The sequence below is a fragment of the Orycteropus afer genome, unplaced genomic scaffold (assembly GCF_000298275.1).
Source record: "Orycteropus afer afer isolate SDZICR_OR568_19922 unplaced genomic scaffold, OryAfe1.0 scaffold00318, whole genome shotgun sequence".
NCBI classification, from domain to species: domain Eukaryota; kingdom Metazoa; phylum Chordata; class Mammalia; order Tubulidentata; family Orycteropodidae; genus Orycteropus; species Orycteropus afer.
Genome location: NW_006921905.1, coordinates 3,091,432 through 3,113,358, shown reverse-complemented (window position 1 = coordinate 3,113,358; position 21,927 = coordinate 3,091,432). Strand labels below are relative to the sequence as shown.

The 21,927-nt window shown below is 37.1% G+C and overlaps 1 protein-coding gene across 1 annotated transcript in view; it reads right to left on the bottom strand.

Annotated features, from left to right (window-relative positions):
* NFIA (nuclear factor I A) overlaps nucleotides 1-21,927 on the bottom strand; it is a 468,951-nt gene that overhangs the window by 209,707 nt on the left and 237,317 nt on the right. The window contains exon 3 of the mRNA XM_042782438.1: nucleotides 20,029-20,094. Within this exon, the coding sequence (XP_042638372.1) occupies nucleotides 20,029-20,094 (66 nt within the window). The remainder of the gene's footprint in view (nucleotides 1-20,028; nucleotides 20,095-21,927) is intronic.

The following is a 21,927-nucleotide window of genomic DNA, read 5'->3' as shown; positions in this document are numbered from 1 at the left end:
AAGCACTTGACTACTAACCAGAAGGCTGGCGGTTCAAACCCACCAGCCACTCCTCGGAAGGAAGGTTGGGCAATCCTACTTCTGTAGTGATACCGCCTTGGGAACCCAAGGAGGGGTCACTATGAGTTGGGTCCGACTCAACAGCACATAACAACACAACAACAAGCAGCTTGGGGTCCTCTAGGTATCACAGGCCTCCAGAACAACATAACAAACAAAAGTACAAGCTGCTTGACTGGCTTCTAAGCACTGAGGATAGAATTCTGCAGAGATGGGTTGGGGATTATATGCTCTAAATAGAGGCCTACTGAATATGGGCATCATTTATGGCCATTGTCAGCAACAGCCTTTGATGGAGAACTCATGCTGCATGCACACTGTGCCAAACAATAAAGATGTAACAAGACATAAGAGATTCATTCAGTTCTTCATTCATTTATTCAACTGGACACTATTGTGTGATAGGCCCTGTGCTAAGGAGAAAATGAAGATTAAAAAGAAAAAGATAGCCCTTGCTTTCACGGAATTTAAACCAAAAGAACACACAAACAAGGAGCTGTGGAGTCAACTCTGACTCATGGCAAACCCATGTATTTCATAGTAGAACTGTGTTCCACAGAATTTTCAATGGCCATCATCTTTCAGAAGTAAAGGTTGTTGTTAGATGTTGTCAAGTCAGTTCTGACTCCTAGAGACCCTGTATACAACAGAACAAAAGGTGCCTGGTCCCACGCCATCCTCACAATCATCGCCATGCTTGAGCCTACTGTCCCCAGTCAGTGTGTCAATCTATCTTGCTGAAGGTCTTCCCCTTTCTCACTGACCCTCCGCTTTACCCAGCATGACACCCTTCTCCAGGCCTTTTCCCACAGTGCTGCTGAGTAGACTCAACTCACCAACCCTTCAGCCAGTAGCTGAGTGATTGGCCATTTACACCACCCAGGAACACTTCATAGAGTTTATGATCCACATTACGAGAATGTCTGTCAAGCAGACATTATTCAGAGAATCACACAAATAAATGTGATATTAAAAACATGGTAATTTGATTCAAAGTTCTAAAATGCCTTTCAAAGGAACTTTATAACCTGTTGACAAATGAGGAGAATAATTTCAATACCCTGTCAAGCCACCCACCGATTTCAGTTTATTTTGAGGGGGAAGAACAGCAAGTCTAAGAAAAGGTGAGGGTAGGAGAAAGAACAGTGGACAAGGAAATAGACTCCTAAGATTTCAGTCCTATTATTCATCTGTGTGTGATTTCAGGCATATCATCTTACCTCTCTGGCTTTGTCAGTCCTTTAGCTAATGCCTGGAACAGTGCCTGACATCAAATAAATAAATATTGGCTGAATGAATGAATGAATATAAAATGTGAAGATTTAATGTGAAGATTTCTGTAGTTCACCATAACATCAAGAAATTGGAGATAAGAACAGTCAGGTAACAAAAATATGTGTTCACAGTTCCAAATCAAACCACACTAGAAAATAAGTGTCAAAGTGGTCTGATGGCCAACAGGAAGAGGTGGGACCCTAGCTACTTATCTCATCACATCCCTCGGTCTTGAATTTTATTATAATTTAAACTCGAAAGTAGATTTTTTTCCTGATTCCAACTGAGTAAGCTCATACCTTGGCTAGCAAATTTACTGGTGCAACGCTGAGCCTTCTCTTCAATATTTACAGAGTAAAAGGCAATTTCGGTTTTAGCTTTGAGCGCATCAGATTATGACAGCTTGGAAATGTCATTCTCAGAGCAAGGACTTTTCACACACACAGACTTCTGGCTCCAACTCTTCTATAAATGCTAATGCAAATATCCTTGACCAGAAAACCTTGAGCATCATGTTCTAAGAATGTTAGTGAGATTACATGAAGTTCTCTTTAACTGTATTAGTTTCCACCCAACATCTAGTAAATTGAATTAGAGTAAAGTGGGGAAGGCCTAGGTTCGAAAGGTGGATGCCAAAGAAGTCGCATTTTAATTTCATCTCCATCTCTCACTTATGGATGCTTTCCATCTGTCAGCCAGTCAGTCAGCAAGCTTCATTCCAAGGAGAACACATTGGATGACTGGCCATCCAAGAATTAAACATGATATGACTGGATATTAGAAACCGGTCAGAAACACTCTGCCTTAGCCAAACAGGGCTATTTGTTGCACTCCATATATGCTAAGTCCTTTCTTCTTGTGGGTCTCTACTCATAGCTCTTTTTGCTTATCAAGGACTTCACACCTTCCCTCTCATGCATAGAGAAACTGCAAATCCATTTATTATCTTACTGACAGCACCAGAATTCACTGATTGGGAAAATGTATTGATGGTACATTTCTTATTTAAAAACAAACAAAAAGGAGACTCCCAGTAAAATAATTTGCTAAACTCAAGGAAGTAAGAGCTAGCAAAATTCCCCTGCCATTTAGAAATAAATAGAAACAAGGAAAGGCTCAGAGAAGGGAGGGAAAGAGGAAGAAGAGAGGACAAAGGTAACATGGTCAAGGGTCCTAAGTGTTCTAATGACTAGGGTTGTCTGAAATCAATGTGAAGTGGTTTCCATGTTCCAAGACACAACCTGAGCATACCCCTTCCCTCAACTCCATTCCCTCCCTGGAACTTTCAACAAAGTCTGTTACTTATATCATTTCTGTGTGTATACAGCATAACAATATAGAGAAAGGGCTGAGTCCAACATCTGGGTCATAGGATATGGGAGAGAACATTGTATGGCTTGGGAGAAGATCTATAAACTGAACTAACAGCAGGTGCAAGAACCAAGAGCCAAAAGGGAATTTAGCCTGAAAGCACTCTCAGTAACAAGCAAAAATCCCGGAGCAGATTTTCATTTCCTCAGTGTGTGGAATGAGGATTCTGAACTAATTCTAATTGGCCAGGAAGCCCCAGGTAACATCTACGGACATATATACACTTCAATATTTAGAGCAAATATCTAACAAACTCTTCTATGAATACCTGCAACTTAACTCCTGTTGACTTTTTCACAGCTTTTGTCACTTGTACATACGTCCAACAGGTACCCCAAACAATATCCAAACACCTTCAGTAAATCATCATAATCACATTATGTAGCAAATATTTGTTTAAATAAGTCTTTCTCAATAGAATATGCAATACTTTCTCACTAGCATTGTGCCATTTATCTTTGTACTGCCATTTCCTAGCACAGGTAGGAATAATGCACATATTAGTAGGTATGTGTATGATGAAGAAAGGATGAATTAGAAAGAGGAAGAATAACCTATAATTATACATTATTTTCCCCTTAAAAGACATTAAACACCTGAAGACAAGAATCATTTATTAATTTACTCATTCATTCATTCACTCCAAAATATTTATTCAATGCCAGACATTGTGTTTGGAATACACCAATGATTAGCTATTGTTGCCCTCAAGGAGTGGGTAGTTCAGAATAAGGGTCTCCTCAAAACGCACACTAGGAGTATCCCCAAAAACACTAGGAATATTTTGCATCTTCTAAAAAATAATTTTTAATAATGCCACCTCCCTCACTTAGTACCTATGTCTGATGGCCACATGTCACTCATGGTATGTGAAGTAACCCAAAGGAAATAGGGAACTCTGCAGACCAAGGGACTGACAGTATTCTCTCTTAATAGTTTCACTTTCAGCTTATTGTGATATATTACTATTTTCATTTGCCAGCATCCAGGTAAAAGAACTAACAGATAATCTAGTTTTAACTAATTAACCACCACCACTACCACCACCATAATTGTCATCAACAGTGTCATTCCCTCACTTCCAAATTGCAATTTCCCTGGGGAAGAACAGGGCATACAGATTTTCTGCACTGAAAATATAAATACACATTATTTGAGATTATTATAGATACTATCCATTACCTGTGAAGTCTCAGAACTGTCTCAAGGGGGACAAAGCAACATTTACTCTACTACTTACTTGCTGTTAATCATGGACATGTGCTTCAACCTCCTTGACCCTCAGTCTCTTCATCCCCTACCTCACAGAATCATTACACCACATTAAGATAACACACCCAATGTTTTAAATTCAGCCAGGGTCACTGACACATAGAAAGAATCCACATAGAAAGAGATATGATCCCAAAACACAAATATTCTACACAATTATGTAAGTACCAACTAAACTTTGTTGGGGCCTTGGGTGCCAAAATTATACTTTCTAATCAATCTATGTAAACAAGTGCTGTCAGAATCCCATATTGCTTTCCACAATGACCCTCACTACCAACTCTACTCGAAGCTGAATTTAATAATATGTTGAAAGTATGACTAGAAGGGGTACTAGGTTATGGAGTTGATAGGCAGCCCTTGAGCACAATCAGTCTTTATTGATTCTTCCTGGCACCTACTTTTCTCTTCTTTCCTCTTCATCTCTAAGAGAAAGTTAAACGCTATTAACCACTGGTCTACAGCAGAGACTCTCACCTCTTTTCAGCAAAAAGGACACCATATGCTATTTTCCTCATGTGAACCCTATTTCTCAAAGTATTCTACTTTCTAAACTGCCTGTATTAAATAATGGATAATTCACCTCTCCACCAGCACTTATTAAATGAATCCAATGCATAACGAAACTGACAAATTGTCTGTATGTGTATGATAATCAGTGAGTTCACAGAAAAAGTGAAAAACAAAAATCTTGTTATTTTCAGCCTGTGTAGTTTTATCTAGGGAAAAGGAACATATGATCTCTTTTAAGATTTTCCTTTGGCTCCTTTCAAGGACCCCTGTTGGCACCACTGGTAAAGTGTTTGTGTTAAACTGTGCTAAGTTTTACTTGTATGCATTTCATGATATCAATTTGCAAATCCAGTAGGAATCAAAAGTAGGTATGTTTCATGCACTGCTATTTATAGAAATGGCTGAGGCTCTGACAACAAGGTGGCTCATTTTCCCACTCTATACTGTTAAGGATCTTACTTACAGTTCAAAGCTGTATGAACTCATTCAGTTGAAAAGCTTTCAGTTTATACAGCAATTGAAATTTTCAAAGAAGAGAAACCTCTCTATGGAGTTAACATGATCTATGAACATGGGACATGCTAGGAATCAGATGTCCTAATGAACTCTATCTTACTCACTTGGAATGGAGAATTAACTGATTCTTTTAAATAATTCAGAAATCTAAAAACAAAAGGGATAAGGTAAAAACTTCTATTGTATGGCACAAAAAATGGAAGATGGAAACAAACATTTTGTGTTTTCAATAAAACTACATTCCTACATCTTTTGCAATGTGAAATACTTTCTAATTTATTGGCAATCATAATTGTTTTACGCTATCCAACAAACATAACAGTATCTGGTATAAATACCTTACAGTAAACCTCATTTTATACTCCCTACCTGCAGCAGAAAAAATCAAATGAAAATGTAGTCCATTGTTAAAATTATCCATTAGAGAACTATATACTCATAATACTTGAGATGTAGAAAACTGTTTATAAGAACATAATTTTTCCAAAGTGCAGAACAACAACAAAAAAATGAAAACAAGAGATCTGTTCTAGAACATTGTCTTGCATATGGTTTACATCCATGAGGCAATGAGGTAGACAAGAGAAAAGGCAGGCTGCACTTTATTAAGAGGACTACAGATTGTACAAGTCTTGAGCCATTTATATACATCCCCACAGAAAGTTCCTTAATTTCTGAGGAGGTAAAAAAAAAAAAGTGCAGGCATTGTACACAAGGTTGAAGTAAATACTTGGGACAATGACACAAGGAATGAAGGAAGAAGTGACAATTCTAGATGATAGAAAAGCATGAGGAGGGAAACGGAAAACATTGTTTGATCTCCAAACACGCTTTCTGGGAAGCTGATGAAATTCCACCTCATCAACCAGGAAACACAAATCCAAGAGTTGAAATAACTTGGCCAAAATTACAAAATCAGTAAGTGAGATAAAATTTGAATACTATTCTTTCTATAATACAATGTAAAGGTTAAACAATTAGATTCTGGGGTTAGGCTAAGTATGAATACTCTTTTCTGCCTTCCTGACTTGGGCAAGTTACTTAGATTCTTTGTGTCTCAGTTTCTTCATCTGTAAAATGGACAAACTAATAGTACCTACCTCCACTCAGTTGTTTTTAGGATTAGAGATCTTAGCACAGTGCCTAGCTATGGAAGCCATGAAAACGAGCCACTTAGATCTCCTGCTATAAGGAACACAGTTGCCTGACTATGCAGTTCTCCCTCATCTGGGCCCACACGTTTGTTGTAAGGCCACAATTCCTCTAGGTTGCTCCCAGCCAAAGACTGAGGGGAAGTATACTAATATAAGGTTATTATTCAACTCTAAAGCCCAATAGAGTTTAACCCTATCTTCCACAGTTACCTTGAATCTGTAAACATCACCCTTTCTTAAAGTAAGAGGGTTCCAAGGCCCCAACATGTTTTTCTAATACCTTCAGACAAGTTTTGTCACATCTTAAAAAAAAGTCTTTACAAATGAAAATTAATTACAAATGAAATATATATATGTACATATGTACGTATTTAGCTTCCCAGTACATGAAAAATATGGCACCTATTTTCAAGTTGATCTGAAATACATTTTGTCCACTTCATGCTCTATTATTTGACCTTCTGTTTTCATCATCTTCCATGAGCTAAACAGTCTGCCAGTAACTGGATCTTGTGACAAGATATATTTCCTTTTCATTTGCTTTGAAGAAGTGACTCACATACTGTCCCAATGGCTTACTCAATTAATATCCCACTAATTAAAACTTACTTGCTCTCAACTACTTTACTGTATTGTACCTATTGACTATAGCTCACAAGTGGCTTATTGTTCCAAGATCACAATGGGGCTAGGTACCAGCAAATGTGAGAGGAAGGGAATTTAAGCAGTCATTAGGACTTTGTGGTAACTTTCCCAGTTTCATTTTCAGTGGGTTAAATTCCAGTGATTTGATCCTCTCTGATCAATGAAATCATCATAGACTAATCAAACCTTTCATATGCTGCTATTCATATTGCCCATTTAACCTGCATGGGAATGTGTGAAGAATTAGGACTTACTGCCAGATAAAACACAGGGCATTGTTTAGATAAACAATGTGTAATTTGTTAAATATCAGTATATCCCATGCAATACTAAAAAATTATTCACTGCTTACCTAAAACTCCAATTTGGCATCCTGTTTTTGTTTGCTTGGTTTTAGATTTTTCTTTTTTTTTCCTAATCAAGCAGCTATTAAGAAGCAAAATCACCCTTCATGGTAGATGTACTTGAATCTAGAGGCTTATAATCTAATGTCATTTTAAGACAAAGGATTTAATTTTTAACCTCATAGTTTTAGAACTCCAGCCAAAGAAAAAGGAATAGTTTGCACAAGCGAATGGCTATGTGAGGTCAAATATTCCATGCAAGTAAGTCAGCTTTTAGTACCACTGGCATACAGGAAAAACTAAAAGATACTGCCAAAGCAGATGGGAGAGTCTGATTTCTTGAGAATGCAATGATTAAGCCTTTGTCTATGGCTGCACTCAAAACTCTGTGCCTGCTTTGCTTACCCCTGAACTTAATATCTAGAACAGTGATCATCACATCAGGAAATGTGCCTTGAGAAATAGGTACTGTACTAAGAAATGAAGGTATTTGGTATGTACATTCCTCTGGAAAGTGTATCACGGCCATACCAAGAATTTACCAATTCTTACTTTAGCCTGAGTGTCCCCAGGTGGTCAGATGGTTACTGTTTTTGGCTGCTAACTGAATGATTGGAGGTTCCAGTCTACCCAGAGACCCCTCGAAAGAAAGGCCTGGTGATCTAGTTCTTAAAATCATACAGAGCTCAGTTCTACTCTGACACACATGGGATGGGGTTGCCATGAGTCAGAATCAATTGAATGGCAACTGGTTTGTTTTGGTTTTGGTTTACTTTGGCCTATAAGGTCCAATATAATTTAGTGTTCTGTTACCTCAACCTCGTTTCCTGCTGCTCATGCCTTCATTCAAACCCCTCAAGCCACAATGACCCCCTTAAGAGTTCTCAGACCTGTCTCAAGGCCTTTATTCTTCCTAAAACACAACTACCTAATACTTACATGGTTCATTTCTTCACCTTCTTCAGGTCTTGGCTCAAATGTCAATAGCTCAGAAAAGCTCTCCCTGACTCCTATGTAAAATAGCACCCACACCCTTTATTGCTTATCCCTTTAACTATGTTATTTTTCTGTTACATTTAACATCACTTAGCATATTCACATATATTAGTTTATTTACTGTCCATCTCGTCTTCTCAGAAGGTAAGCTCCATAAAGCAAGGGCTTTGTTTTATTCAGTACAGTGCCTAGAATGCAGTAGATATATATTTCCTGAATGAATGATTGAATCATGCCCTTACTAGAATGACAGGTCCTCAACAGCAGATGTCTGATCCACCTGTGTATTCCCTCAACATTTAAGGCACATAGTCCAAATGTACCCAGCAGATGCTTAATATTCTTATTTGTTGAATTACTTATGAGAAAACGAGAGTTTCAAACTGTGTTCTTCTCAGTTCAGTCATAGCTGATGATGTGAAACTGGAAAGGAACTGAATTTGTAAAACACAGTGTATTGGAATGATAAGAAGAGCAGGAAAATTTACAGGTCAATGCCCTGCTAGAAACTTAATCTCCCTCTAAGAAAACAAGGGCAGTGGCTTCCAGTAAAATGGAGGAATAGGCAGACAAGCAACACAGACCCTCTTCAACAAAGAAAAGTAAAACCAATTGACAAAGATACAGAAGATAATCCTGCAGCCCTGAGCTTTGAAAAGAACTATGCAGAAATGGATTAGGCACCAACTAGTGGAAAAATCTGAACAAAAACAGTGAGTACAGACACGGTCTGAGCTGCAGACCGTCAGCTACTCTGATGGGATCAATAGCCTGAATATTTCCAGGTGGTGTTGGGACCTGAGAATTGACCTAAAGATCAACTTTGGTCACCAAGGGCTGCAGGGATGACTGCACTGGTAGCCTATGACTAGAAAGGGAAACAGCAAGGAGGGGAGACAACCTGCGCTGTTGACTATCTGCTGTCTGGAGGGCACAGTCATTTTTGATTGTTTACACAGCAGGGCAGCCATTTTGGATATTTAAAGTGACCAAGGGCATAGCCATTTTGAATGTTTACAAGTGGTGGCCATTTTGGATATTTAAAGGGACTGAAGGCGCAGCCATTTTGAATGTTTACAAGTAGCAAGCATTTTGGATTTTAAAGCGATAACATTCTCATTCAGATTCCAGGGACCTAAGAATAGGCTCTGATTGCCAAGGTTGGCAAGGACATACAAGAGGCTGACAACATGAAAGCTGACAGGTGGTGAGTGTATAAGTGCCGTCAATTAGCGAACAGAGGAGCACAGTACCCTGATTGCATAGATAACATACAAACAAAACAAAAAAAAATGAAAATCGTGGGCAAGTCACTTCAACATACAATCACCAATTAAATATAAACACAAAAATGTCACAATGCCTAGGAGACAACAGAGCATCACAGTCCACACAAAGAAGCAAGATAAAGCAGGAGAAACAAGGGATCAGGATACAGACCCAAAACACATCCCTGAGGAAGATGCAGCACTGGAACTCCCTGATAAGGAATTCAAAAGAACTATATTTAGGTATCTTCATTGAATTGAGAGACAGATCAAGGAAAACCCTAGAACAATTTCAAAAGAAAATACAAGAACAAAATGAAAAATTAGAAATGATACAAAATCTACACACAGAAATCCAGAAGATTAATACTAAAGTTTCAGAAACAGATAAGACATTAAATGGGCAAAGGAGCAGAACTGAATCAATGGAAGACAGAATTAGGGAGATTGAAGGCAAATACCTGAACACTTCTTTGGAAAGGGATAAATCAGAAAAACGATCAAAACAAAATGAAGAAAGCCTAAGGTTCATGTGGGATACCATCAAAAGGAATAACCTATGTGTCATTGGAATTCCAGAACAGGAAGAGAAAAATAAAACCACTGAGAAAATTGTTGAAGATTTGTTGGAAGAGAATTTTCCTGGTATGATGAAAGATGAGAATATATCCATTCAGGAAGTCTAACGAACCCCAAACAGGATAGATCCCAAAAGACAATCACCCAGATATATCATCATCAAACTTAACAAAACCAAAAACAAAGAAAAAAATCACGAGAATAGCATGGGAAAAACCAGTAAGACTAAGCTCGGATTTCTCAACAGAAACCATGCAAGCAAGAAGACAATGGGATAGTATATATAAAACCCTGAAAAAGAAAAATTTCCAACCAAGAATTATGTACCCAGCAAAATTGTCCCTCAAATATGATGGTGAAATTAGGACATTTCCAGGTAAGCAAAAATTAAAGGAATTTGTTAAAACCAGACAAACCTTACAAGAGATGCTAAAGAGATGCTGTCAAGTCGGACCCAATTCTGCCCTTTGGACAGAGAAGCAACAACAGCCAACAACAACTGACTATTAACACACATGACAACATAACCCAGAAACCAACCCAACTATGAAAGTATCCAAAGTAAATAAGCCTACAAGATTGTAAACAGGGAACCAGAGACATCAATTGACAAATGAGGACATCTACAAACCAAAAGGAGGAAAAACTGTCATTACAGAACTTCTAGATGGTAGGGAAGTCAAGACAAGTACAAGATAGAATGGACTGTTCTGACCTTGGGAAGAAAACTATGAATCACAGGGTAACCTCAAAGAAAAATGATAAACCTTCACATCAAAAAAGAGGACTAGCATAAATATTCAGCAAATACTAAAACAGCAGCAACAAAGGAAGTGATAACATGATTCATAAACAAAACGAGCTCAGCATAGAAAATTATATGGAACAAAGAAATTGACACCACAAAAAGCACATAACAAAAATGACAGCAACAAATTCATATTTACCAATAATTACTTATCTGGCAAGGGACTTATCTCTAAGATTTATAGCGGAAGAGTGGATGACCAAACTATGGTACATACACATAATGGAATGCTATGCAGCACTAAAGAATAATGTAGAGTGTGCAAAACACCACATAATATGGATGAACTTGGGAGGACACTATGCTGAGAGACATAAGTCAGCCACAGAAGGAAAAATACAGTATTAGGGCTTTGTTGTGGAGGGTCAAGGAAAGGTTCATATATGGAGGGAAACTTTGTTGGTTGCCAGGGGTAGGAGGGGAGGGGAGGGAACACTGCAAAAAAAAAAAAAAAATGCATTGGCCCATGTCACTTTAGTTTTGTGTATTTCACAGTACACAAACTATATTTCAATAAAATGCATTTTTTTAAAAAAAGAAAACAAGGGCAGCATGTGTATTATTACATAGCAGCCATATTTCTTGACTGACTGAGTCAGAAACTGAGGTACTTCACTCAAAGATGGAAGCCAACAACATCACTTCAAATGTGTGTCACTCTATACAGCCTTAACAATAATTCATTCTCCCACAGCAGCCTCCTGAAAGGGTTCAGTATGCCTCTTCCAAGTCTTCCACTCCAGGTCTTTGCCACATAATATTGTCCATTCTGCTTATCATTCCAGTACACCTACATTTTACAAATTCAAGTCTGTTTCGATTTTGTTACATTGGCCATGACTGAACCGGTTCGAAACAGTTCTAAGCCCTGGAGAAAACTGATGGCACAAGTGTTTAAATGACTTGGACAAGTGATTTGCCCTTAACAGAAGAAGCTGAGTGTCAGGCTTTCAGTGGTAACTCTCCTTTGCTAATCTGACCTATTCAGAAGCTGTGATTTGGCTTCTCCTTGTTCTTCAGCTCTTGAGTTTACAAGTGTTGCTTGCTGAGAAGCTCTCTGGTTGCAAAATAACCTACGGAGATCTAAGCAAACATTGAATTTCCTTCATGGAGAGACTGTTGGAAAGCTATTCCTATTTTGCTGGGCCTTGCCACAACATCCTTTACACTTGTCTTTTTGGATATTAGCCATATGATGCCTGCGGATAAGGCATATGAGATTCCCTAGCTCCCTTTCGGTTAAAATCAACCAAGTATAGAAATTAACAGCAGAGCTGGCGCAAAGCAGTCTGCAGTAAATACTATCCCTCCCCCACCTGTATTGTGATATCCCAGTAGATTTTCCTAACAACAAGCTAATGCCAGGGGAACAGAGTTGCCTGGAGCTGAGTAAAACCTGAAGAAGAGAAAAAGAATGAGGAAGCTGTAAGGAGAAAAGGTGCCAAAAATCCTTGTGCCCACATACATTTTTGTAACAGACAACTAATCAATCTGGATTAGTAACTCCAAATCTCCAAATAAATTATTTATATTATATCCAGTTTACTAATGTTATCCACAAATGGATAATTCAAAAAAAAGAAACAATAATATAGGCTTAAAAATAATAAATTCACATCTGTCAACACAGAAGTGACCTTATTATTTGTGGCAAGAAAAGCTCATGCACTAGTCTTTATACACACACACACACACACAGAGTTGTTGTTGTTATGTGCTTTCAAGTTGGACCAAACTCATAGTGACCCCTCCTTGGGTTTCTGAGACGGTATCACTACGGAAGTAGATTGCCCAACCTTCCTTCCGAGGAGCAGCTGGCTGGTTTGAATCGCCAGCCTTCTGGTTAGCAGTCAAGTGCCTTAGGTACTGTACTACCAGAGCTCCTATATGTGTGTGTGTATATATGTGTGTATGTGTTTGTGTAGGTATACATACATATATATATATAGAGAGAGAGAGAGAGAGAGTTCGGAGCCATTAATTCTGTTCATCATGTTGCTCAACTATCACTATTAATTGTTCCTAAATTTCTCCATCACCCTTAAGAGAAGCTCAGTGGCCCCTAAACATTGTCATATACTACTCTTGATCCAAACTAGCCTCCCTGATATTTCATGATCCTGATTTTTTTTTAATTTGTTGCAGATTTTTAATTGATGGAAAAGTATGTGAAACTGACCATTAGAAATACATTCTGGGTCTTAGCACACTGGTTCCTGGCTTAGATCTCAGGGAAAACAAATAGCAGAATATGCTGCGGCCAGAGATAAACACCAGATGCACCTTCCACTGTACTGTGATTTGATGAGGTTTCCTCATTTGCTTTCTCTTCTGAGCCCAATTCAAATACTACATGAATTTTACTGCATATGAAATGTACAGATATATTTACACAATTGTACATAAATTATAAATAAACAACTATAAATGCTTTTCTATTTGGGACATTACAGTGAATGGGCACTCAAATGGTTGGCTCTCCTGAGACAAGAGTCAGAACTTGAGGACCAGAAAGAAAGCCCTTTTTGTCTTCTTTCCACTCTAACTATTTTTGTGTGAAGGGGTGGAAGGGTGGGGGGAGATGTCAGTAATAGACCACCCACTCTGTCCATTTTGGAATTTGGAAATCAGGAGCTTGGGGTCTAAAACATTCCCTGTTTTGGCTACTACCCAACGACTTAAAGGCTGTTCAGCTAGTTAATCCTCTGGGTGTAGGAAAATAAAATACCTATAATGTGTGAGGTAATACCAATTCTTTAATATTACAACAAATTTCTTTCCTCATTTTCAGTTAGAAAGGCGACTTAAATACATTGGGTCCTATGGGTTAAATCCAGCATGCTCTATATAACAGGATATGCACAGGGAGGATCCCAGCCTCACCTGATACCTCATCTTTCATAAGGTAAGACCCAAGAATTTCCTTTGTCTAAAGAGCCTCTGCAAACAGTGATTAGGTCATACCTGCTAATGATATCTAAGAAAGCAGCATTCACCTGGTCTCAGATTGGTCTCAGATTGACATTTTAGATCAAGTCAAATTCTAGTTCCACAGTCTCTTGAAGAGGAGATAATAGCTCCATCGCATTTCTGGAAATTCATTAGTCAGAATTTAATTAAACAGATCTGGAAACCAGAAGGCATTTAGGTTTAATGTCTCCCTGAGTTAGGACCTTTACATATTTTAGAATATTGATCATTACTGTTATTGCTGCTATTTCGGTGGTCACTCTACTGTGTCTTTTTCCCTGCAGGGTGTTTTGAAAGAACACTGCAGAGAATAACTGTTGCTAGGTAATTGTAAAGGAAAGTCATTCAAATTATGAAATATTGATAAATTGTATTTACAAGTCAATGGTGCTACAATGCTCTGCTTCCTCAATAAAATGCAAACTGTAAGGCTGCATTGCCCCCAAAATTCCTAAGTGATCCAATGAAAATAACACATTAATCAAAATACTTCCTAAAACCACAGTCCATCCAGCAGCGGGTGATAATTCTTAGGGATTGGGATTATCAATTTATTTTGCATTACCACTATTTATTAATATGGCTATATATTAATCTACTATACATTAAAGAGATAATAAAAAATTAAGGCATTAAGTAGAAGGTCTGCAATTTAAAGAAAAAAAAAAAGGATTACAAATAAAGAATGTTTATCAAAAACAAATAAGTAGTAATTTATAGTTCTCTTACCCCAATATTGCAAAGTGAATCCTACATATAAATCATAAGCCAGGAAGCCAGGAAGTAGTCTTAGAAACAATACAATTAAGACGAGTACATTCCTCATTCATCTAACGTCATTTAGCAGAGATATCTAGTTGAACAGGAGCTCTGGTAGCATAGTGCCTAAGGCATTTGACTGTTACCAGAAGGCCAGTGGTTCAAACCCGCCAGCCACTCCTCGAAGGAAGGCTGGGCAATCTACTTCCATAGTGATACTTCCTCAGAAACCCAAGGAGGGGTTGCTATGAGTCGGGGCCGACTCAACGGCACATAACAACAACAACAACATCTAGTTGAACAATATAAACGGGAATGACATAAATAAAGATGGTGAACAAGAAGACTAGATTCAACCAGTACTCCAGGGTGATTTTCAAATTGGCAGGTAGAGCTGGAAAATTTCAAAATCTGGAGACAGCATCATGATTAATGGCCTTCCACTGATTGCAAAGGTCCCATCTGAGGGTTGATGCCACCAACATATATGCCACTACCAGATGAATGAGGAAGAACAAACATGATTAACCCCAAGGAAACTAATCTGAAAATCAACTTTGGTTCCTTGCTATAAATATTTTATTTTTAGAAGTCACTTAAGATGAGGTTATTCCTAGCAGGCTGGATAGGTGATGAGAGACAGTAAATATAAAAAAAAAATGTATACATGGACATAGCTTTTGCTTTTTCTGGCAAAGGAACTCCACATTTCCTTTTTTGGTCAATGGTGTTTTCACTGAGAACAGGAGGTGCCATGGGGAAGTATTCTCAGAGTGCCAATGTTGGACTATATTCACGTCTCAGACCCAACATGGCCCTCCAGAAGCATGCCCTGAATCAAGTAGGAGGGTTATCACATGAGCTTTTTCCTCATTAATGACGGACCTGATGCACTAGAGAATGCAAGTTTTAGAGGACTGCTCATAGGCTCTGTAAGTATCAAGCAGACACTTCAAATATTCTAGCCCATAAATAATTTCAACAGTAACCAAAGTACACGGGAACTCAGAGAGGTGGTTTAAATAGATACCCAACAAATAAGACTTAAAAATTCAGGGACTCTTGTAAAGCTCAGGGGGTTGCAGCAGTTGCAAAAGGATTAAATATATGACACTAGTCAGAGCTGGATATGTTGTCTGAATAGTATTCCCTTTGGTAACCAAGCATAAGGTAACACGATGTTATTTCATACCTTTCATCACACCTGCTCATTGAGAGGAAGAACAAAACAAAAAACTCAGTCTACTATGGCAGTTAGAACCTAGCCCCTAGCTTGGGCTTCCTAGTATTGTTAGTCATATCTGTACATGTACGTGTCTGTGCACAGTCCTCCTCTGTGCCCAAATTAAGTTTTTAGCTTCTCTGGGTCTTTTTGTTAAAAACCTATTACCAAATAAGCAGTGAGGAGGCACTCAAAATATATTTGAAGATAATTATATTATATTCATCTATTTATTAATTTTGTTCATTAAGCAAATAAGCACTGGTATCTCCTAAGCTCAAACACAGAGGTATGTGCTCTGCAAGATTTTTTTTAAAAAAAGAATTTGCCTTGAGCCCTAACCTTAATCAGCTTATAAGTTTTTAATAAACCAGACTCAATCTGATTTGTCCCTACGAAACACACAGCTAAAATTAAACATCTAGGAGGAATCCCGTCTTTCCAGAATAAACAAAAATTGATTTTAGAAACTTTATTCCGACATCAATGCTTGTGAAGCCCATGTGATATAACAGAAGAATTAGTTACGTGGAAGGGACTACAGAGTTCACTGAAAACAACCAGCCCAATCTGCAGGTGATATGAAGTCCAAAAAGAGAAAAGGACATCCATACAATCACAGACTTGGTAGTGGTGCTGACCACCCATAGTATCATTTTGAAGGTTCCAGCAACTGTGAATCACTTTCGCAGTTCTGGTTTCTCAAACTCATAGAAGATGAATGGAATGTGAGGATAAAACTAAACAGTAAAACAGCCATGGTGCTGTGAGGCTTGTGGGCAGATCTAAGAACAAGACCTTTGCCTGACATACTGGAGAACAGTCATCTGTAAGGGATCCCTCCAAAAGCCTTGAGTAGTTTATTTCTGACACTATCCTCCTCTACTTCAAGGCTCCCAGTCCTTGATCTCTCAAATATGTGTACTCATTATATATATGATAAGCTTTGACTGGAGAAGAGAAATGGTTACCGTTAAGTCCTTACTACGAACTGGGCATTATGCTATTTCATATGCATATTCTTATCTCAATACCTGTAAGAGGTAGGTACTTTGAATATTCCTATTTTACCGACAATAAAACTGAGATTGGGGGCAAGAGATCACTCAAAAGTCACCTAGCTATATTTAGTTTGAACTCTGGTCTGTTTGACCCTTGAGGCAGACTTTTTAACCATTATATTATACCAATTTGGAGTTTAGAAGATTTTGATATTTTATCTCTGGGCTTCTCATAATTCCTTCAAAACTCCCATCTAATTCTCTAATTAGACAAAGATTTGCTTCTTTTACAATTGAATCTTTAGAGAGCAGTAGAAAAGAAAGCAAAAATTGCACCCAAACAAAATCAGATTAGTTGGACACGGAAGAAACAGCTGCATCCACTTTAGGTAAAGTTACACAGCCTAGTTTATGGTTTTGGATGAAACAGCACGTTACCATTTGTCTAGTCATTCTTCATGGGTTACTAGGGAAATACCATTCTTTTCCCATTACCTTTCTTCTTAAAAGCTAGGATGAAAAGAATATTCTTCCTCCTCCCGTATACGTGAAGGAGTAACGAATGCCTGGTGTTTTTAAAAACCAAAATCTGTCACTTCTTCATCCACCAAGAATCCAAAAGTTCTTAGAACTTTGTTGATAGGTCCATGAGGGTTTATTCTTAACAATAACCAAACAAACAACAGTAACAAAAAAACCTTTTAGAAACTCATCTTCATAAACTGTGGTAAAGAAAAAGAGAGAACATTGTCTTGATTGAGGCAATGCCACAAAGTGGAAAGTTATCTGATCCATGTAAATACCCTGATATCTTCATGCATCTCCCTTTAGGGATTATATGTTTTTAGAGAACAGAGAAAATCATTTTTTTTCCCCCAATAACTTCTTCTAATATTAACAAAAGGCACACAGAAGAAGCCAAATATAGGTGGATGTTCCTCCAGTCTGAGCTTCAATTGGGTTTGTCTAAGAAAAAGTAAGTTCTACTTTTTCTCTGAAATAAGTGGCAATTTGAAATGGAGGAATTGATTACTTTCTCTTATAGATATTATTTTTTTTTCTTTGAACTTGCATGATTCTCCCAAAATGCTACTGCAAATCCTTGAGGTAGACCACGTAATTTAGGGTTAAAAATGAACCTCACTAGTATCGCCATGCCTTTGGCTGAAAAACCCAGGCTCAATCTTGGTTGCTTTTTGGAATAGGAAATGCACAATATCGTTACTGCGAGCAGCTCCAGAAAGGCATGCCAGGCCTCTCATGCTCTCAATTTATATTTGCATGTGAACAGCTTGTCGGCCATTTTATGAAGACAGATGAATCACAGGCCTGCTAGAGTGGCGGCCAGGCCTAAATACATGAACCACATACCCCTACAGCCCACAGATTATTTAAAATGCAAATAAAATTATTATCTCTGGACATGTTTTTGGGGAGATTACATATAAATATATACAAAGATGGAACTCTTATTGCTTCACCTGTAAGCCAAGTAGAAAATAAAAAATGAAACTAGTGTGTAAATAACACTCTTCTAAAATGTTGATTAAAATATATGTAATTGTTTATGATACTAAAAGCAAATCTCCTGAGGTCTCTCTTTTAATGCCTACTTTGAAAAGATAATTTTGATTAAATATATTCTATATACATATATATGTGTATATATATATACACATATATAATACAGTATTATATATAATGTATGAATTAAGTAAACAAAAATATATATATATAATATATATTAAGTATATATATCAGCAAAATATCAAGATGAGGAGAATAGCCAAATAATCTTTATTTGATACTACAGCCTGAGAATCCAAGAAAGAACGCTCCAGGCTTGGGAAATGAAATAAATTCTGAAAAATTAGTGATACAATTTCTAATGTGGTACACCCCAATTCTCCACTGGACATAATTCAATTTATTAATCTATTCCAAAAATTAGATGGAGATCAAAATGGAATAATGCAAAGAACAACAAAAGGAAGACAGAAACGAGGAAGGAGATCATTTGAAATAGGTGAAAACAAGAAATGGTGAGATTATGATGACAAGAAAAATAATGACACCAGTCAACAATTTTTTTAATATAAATTTGAAAGACACTATAGGATAAGCATGTTAGATACGTTATCTCATTTAATTCTCCAAAAGGTAGGTAGTATTATTGCCTCATTTTAAACATGAGAAATAAATCAATGATCTGAGTGATGAAATAATCTAACCAACATTACAAAGATAAGAAGAGTAGAGGCAGAATTTGAATACAGATCTAATACCACAGCTTTTACCCACCGTGCCCTAGATGCCTCACAGGCACCTACCATATGGTCAAGTATTCCCTTTAGAGCTTTCAGGTCTATCACCAAAGAGTACACTGGAATTTATGAGATGATATCTGCCAAAGCACCTAACACAATGTTTAATATATGACACAAAGTTCCTAGTAGTTCCTACTAGGAACTACTATAAAAATTTTCTATTTTTACAGTATTTTATAGTAAAAAAAAATTTATATTTTTCTATTATTATAAAAACTTTCTATTTTTATTGAAATGGATGGTTTTATTCAATTTACAATTCCAATCCATGACAATGTTTTTCATACCTGGCGTGCATACCTCCAGATTACTATCTTACTATATTATACTATTATATTCATATACAAAATATGCATCCTATTTTAATAGGATCTCTGTAGCAGAAAGCTTATACACTTATGCAATTGAGAACTTAATATTGTGGTGTGCCCTCACAATTTAAAGAAGAAAAAAATCCCTCTCAGGCAATAATAGTTTCCTTAAAGCAATTAACACTGGATTGTATTCCTAAAAGGCCTCAGAAATACTTATCAATGAATGATTCTAAGTCACTAGGGAAGAAGATTGTGGGCATTTGTCACTTTAAAAGTGACTAAAATGAAATGAAAGCCAAAGCTCCTCTCATTCTGTGAAAGCTTATGATTTGGTCAATCAACCCCACCTGTCATGGTTTAATTCATCATCAAATTTCTTGGGAACTCGGGCTCTCCTGAGTAAGTATCCTGCTATGATTTGGGGGAATAAAAAGGGTTTGGAGTTTCTAGAGTGATCCAGAGAACGAACGATTTGTCCTCCAAAAAGAAATCAACTTCAGTTTTTCCCTTGAGTTTTCCATATTGCTTCCTCCTGTGGGGCACCCTAGAGAAGACCCCAAATGCTGGTAACTTGGTTGGCTGCTGCCTGCTGGGGACTCTGAATAAAGCAGCCAGGGTCCCCAGCTAAACTTACCATTTTCTGGCTGGTCCTTAATGTCAGCGTCACTTGGCTGGCTGGGACTTTCAGACTGACTTGAATCTGAAAAACATAAAAATACAGCCAAAAATTACAGGGTCTGTGAGCGAAAGTGGATCAGAGGTGCCAGACTTTCTCAGAAAGTTCAGCATATAAACTAGGAAGAAGAAGGTTACAAGAAATGACATGATAAATGAAAAAGGAAAGACGGAAAGAGAAAAGAAAGGGGTAAAGGAGCAGCTGTGCCTTTAGAGCTGACGCTTGATTTTGTTTACACCTCCAGCGGCGCGTGGTTTGTGCCAGCTCAGAACTAGAAACTCTTTAGAAACCGTCCTCTTAAGAAGAGACCATTTCCAAACTGCTCTTCTCCATTATTTATACACTAGAGTCTGATAAAGACTTCATCCTTCATTACACACATCTGAAGCTTGATTCAGAACATAATAAAGTGTCAAAACATATTTTGAAGCTGGTATATAAAAGCAACTCAAACAACAGTAACAAGTTCTGTTGATATTTAGCTCTGTATTCCAGCAACAGACTATGCAAACTAACACCATTAAATACTGTTGCTGTTGTTGTTGTTGTTGTTAGGTGCTGTCGAGTTGGTTCCGACTCAGAGCAACTCTATGTACAACAGAAAGAAATACTGCCCGGTCCTGCGCCATCCTCACAATTAAATACTAGAGTTCAAATATCTAGTGCATTTACTGAAAATTACTTGAAAAATCTTTCTGAAGGTATAAATGACCCCCACTTTTGTAAGTTTTGTTTGTTTGTTACTTTTTTGGTATTTATCTATTTAAAAGAATTCATAGGGACTTGTTAGCAAAAACAGGTTCTTGCACACCTTTGTAGAGTTAAATTTATTTTTCATTTAAAAAACAACCGGATTTTCAAACTAAAATATTAATCAATTTAATTTATAACTTGGATAATCTAATATAAAGTAACATTGAATTTTTAAATTAGATAAAAATTAAGTTAGATCAAGAGAAATTCACAGAGCTAGAAGCAAGCATTTATGGCATATTTTTTGTGGGGAAGAAAGAAACATCAAGCAGAATGCTTTAAGGGGAAAAATGCTGACATAAAGTAATACCTGAGACTTGAAACACTGTAATATTATTATGAAACAAACCACAGAAACAAATTTTTTAAAAAATACAAATACTTCTATATCTGTAGAAAGCCTGGATTTTGCCTTTACCTTGACTTCGTAGTACTAGAGCTAGCTGTCTGAAATCTGACCACATTTCTGCAAGAAGTACAATGCAAGATCAAAAGGTCATGACACCTAACTGTGATTAAACTGAAAGTATTACTTCTATTGCAACAGAACTAGAGGATCAACATTCTCTTTCTTGGATAAATTGCAGAAAGAAGTAGCACTATTAGTGACCTTAGGTCTAGAAATGCTAATTTACTACTTTAGAAAGTGTCCCTGCTTTTAAGCAAATGAATATTTTAATTATAAGAAAGTAGTGAAAAGAAAAGATCTATTTTTAGATAATCTGAACCTGGTAGCTATAGCAAAGATTTTATGTGGCTTCCAAGGTTCAAACAACAAAAGATGTGAAAAGGTGAATTTTTATTTAAATCTGGCAAAGGGATAGCTTTCACCACCTTGAAGACACAAATAAAAAGCATTAAATGTCAAAAACCGTTAAAGAAATCCTTAAGAATGAACTACAAAATGACATACCATATCCGCACTAAAAACTGAAAAGGCAAACAAATTTCGTGACCCCTATTTGAAATTTTAACTCCATAAATTAATAATACTTTTATAGTGAACAGTAAAATCATATGGCATGACTAGCTTCTCTTTTTCTAAGGGAAGATATTGTAATTTTACCATTGAGATTATAAATTAAATATTCAGAGAAGTAATTC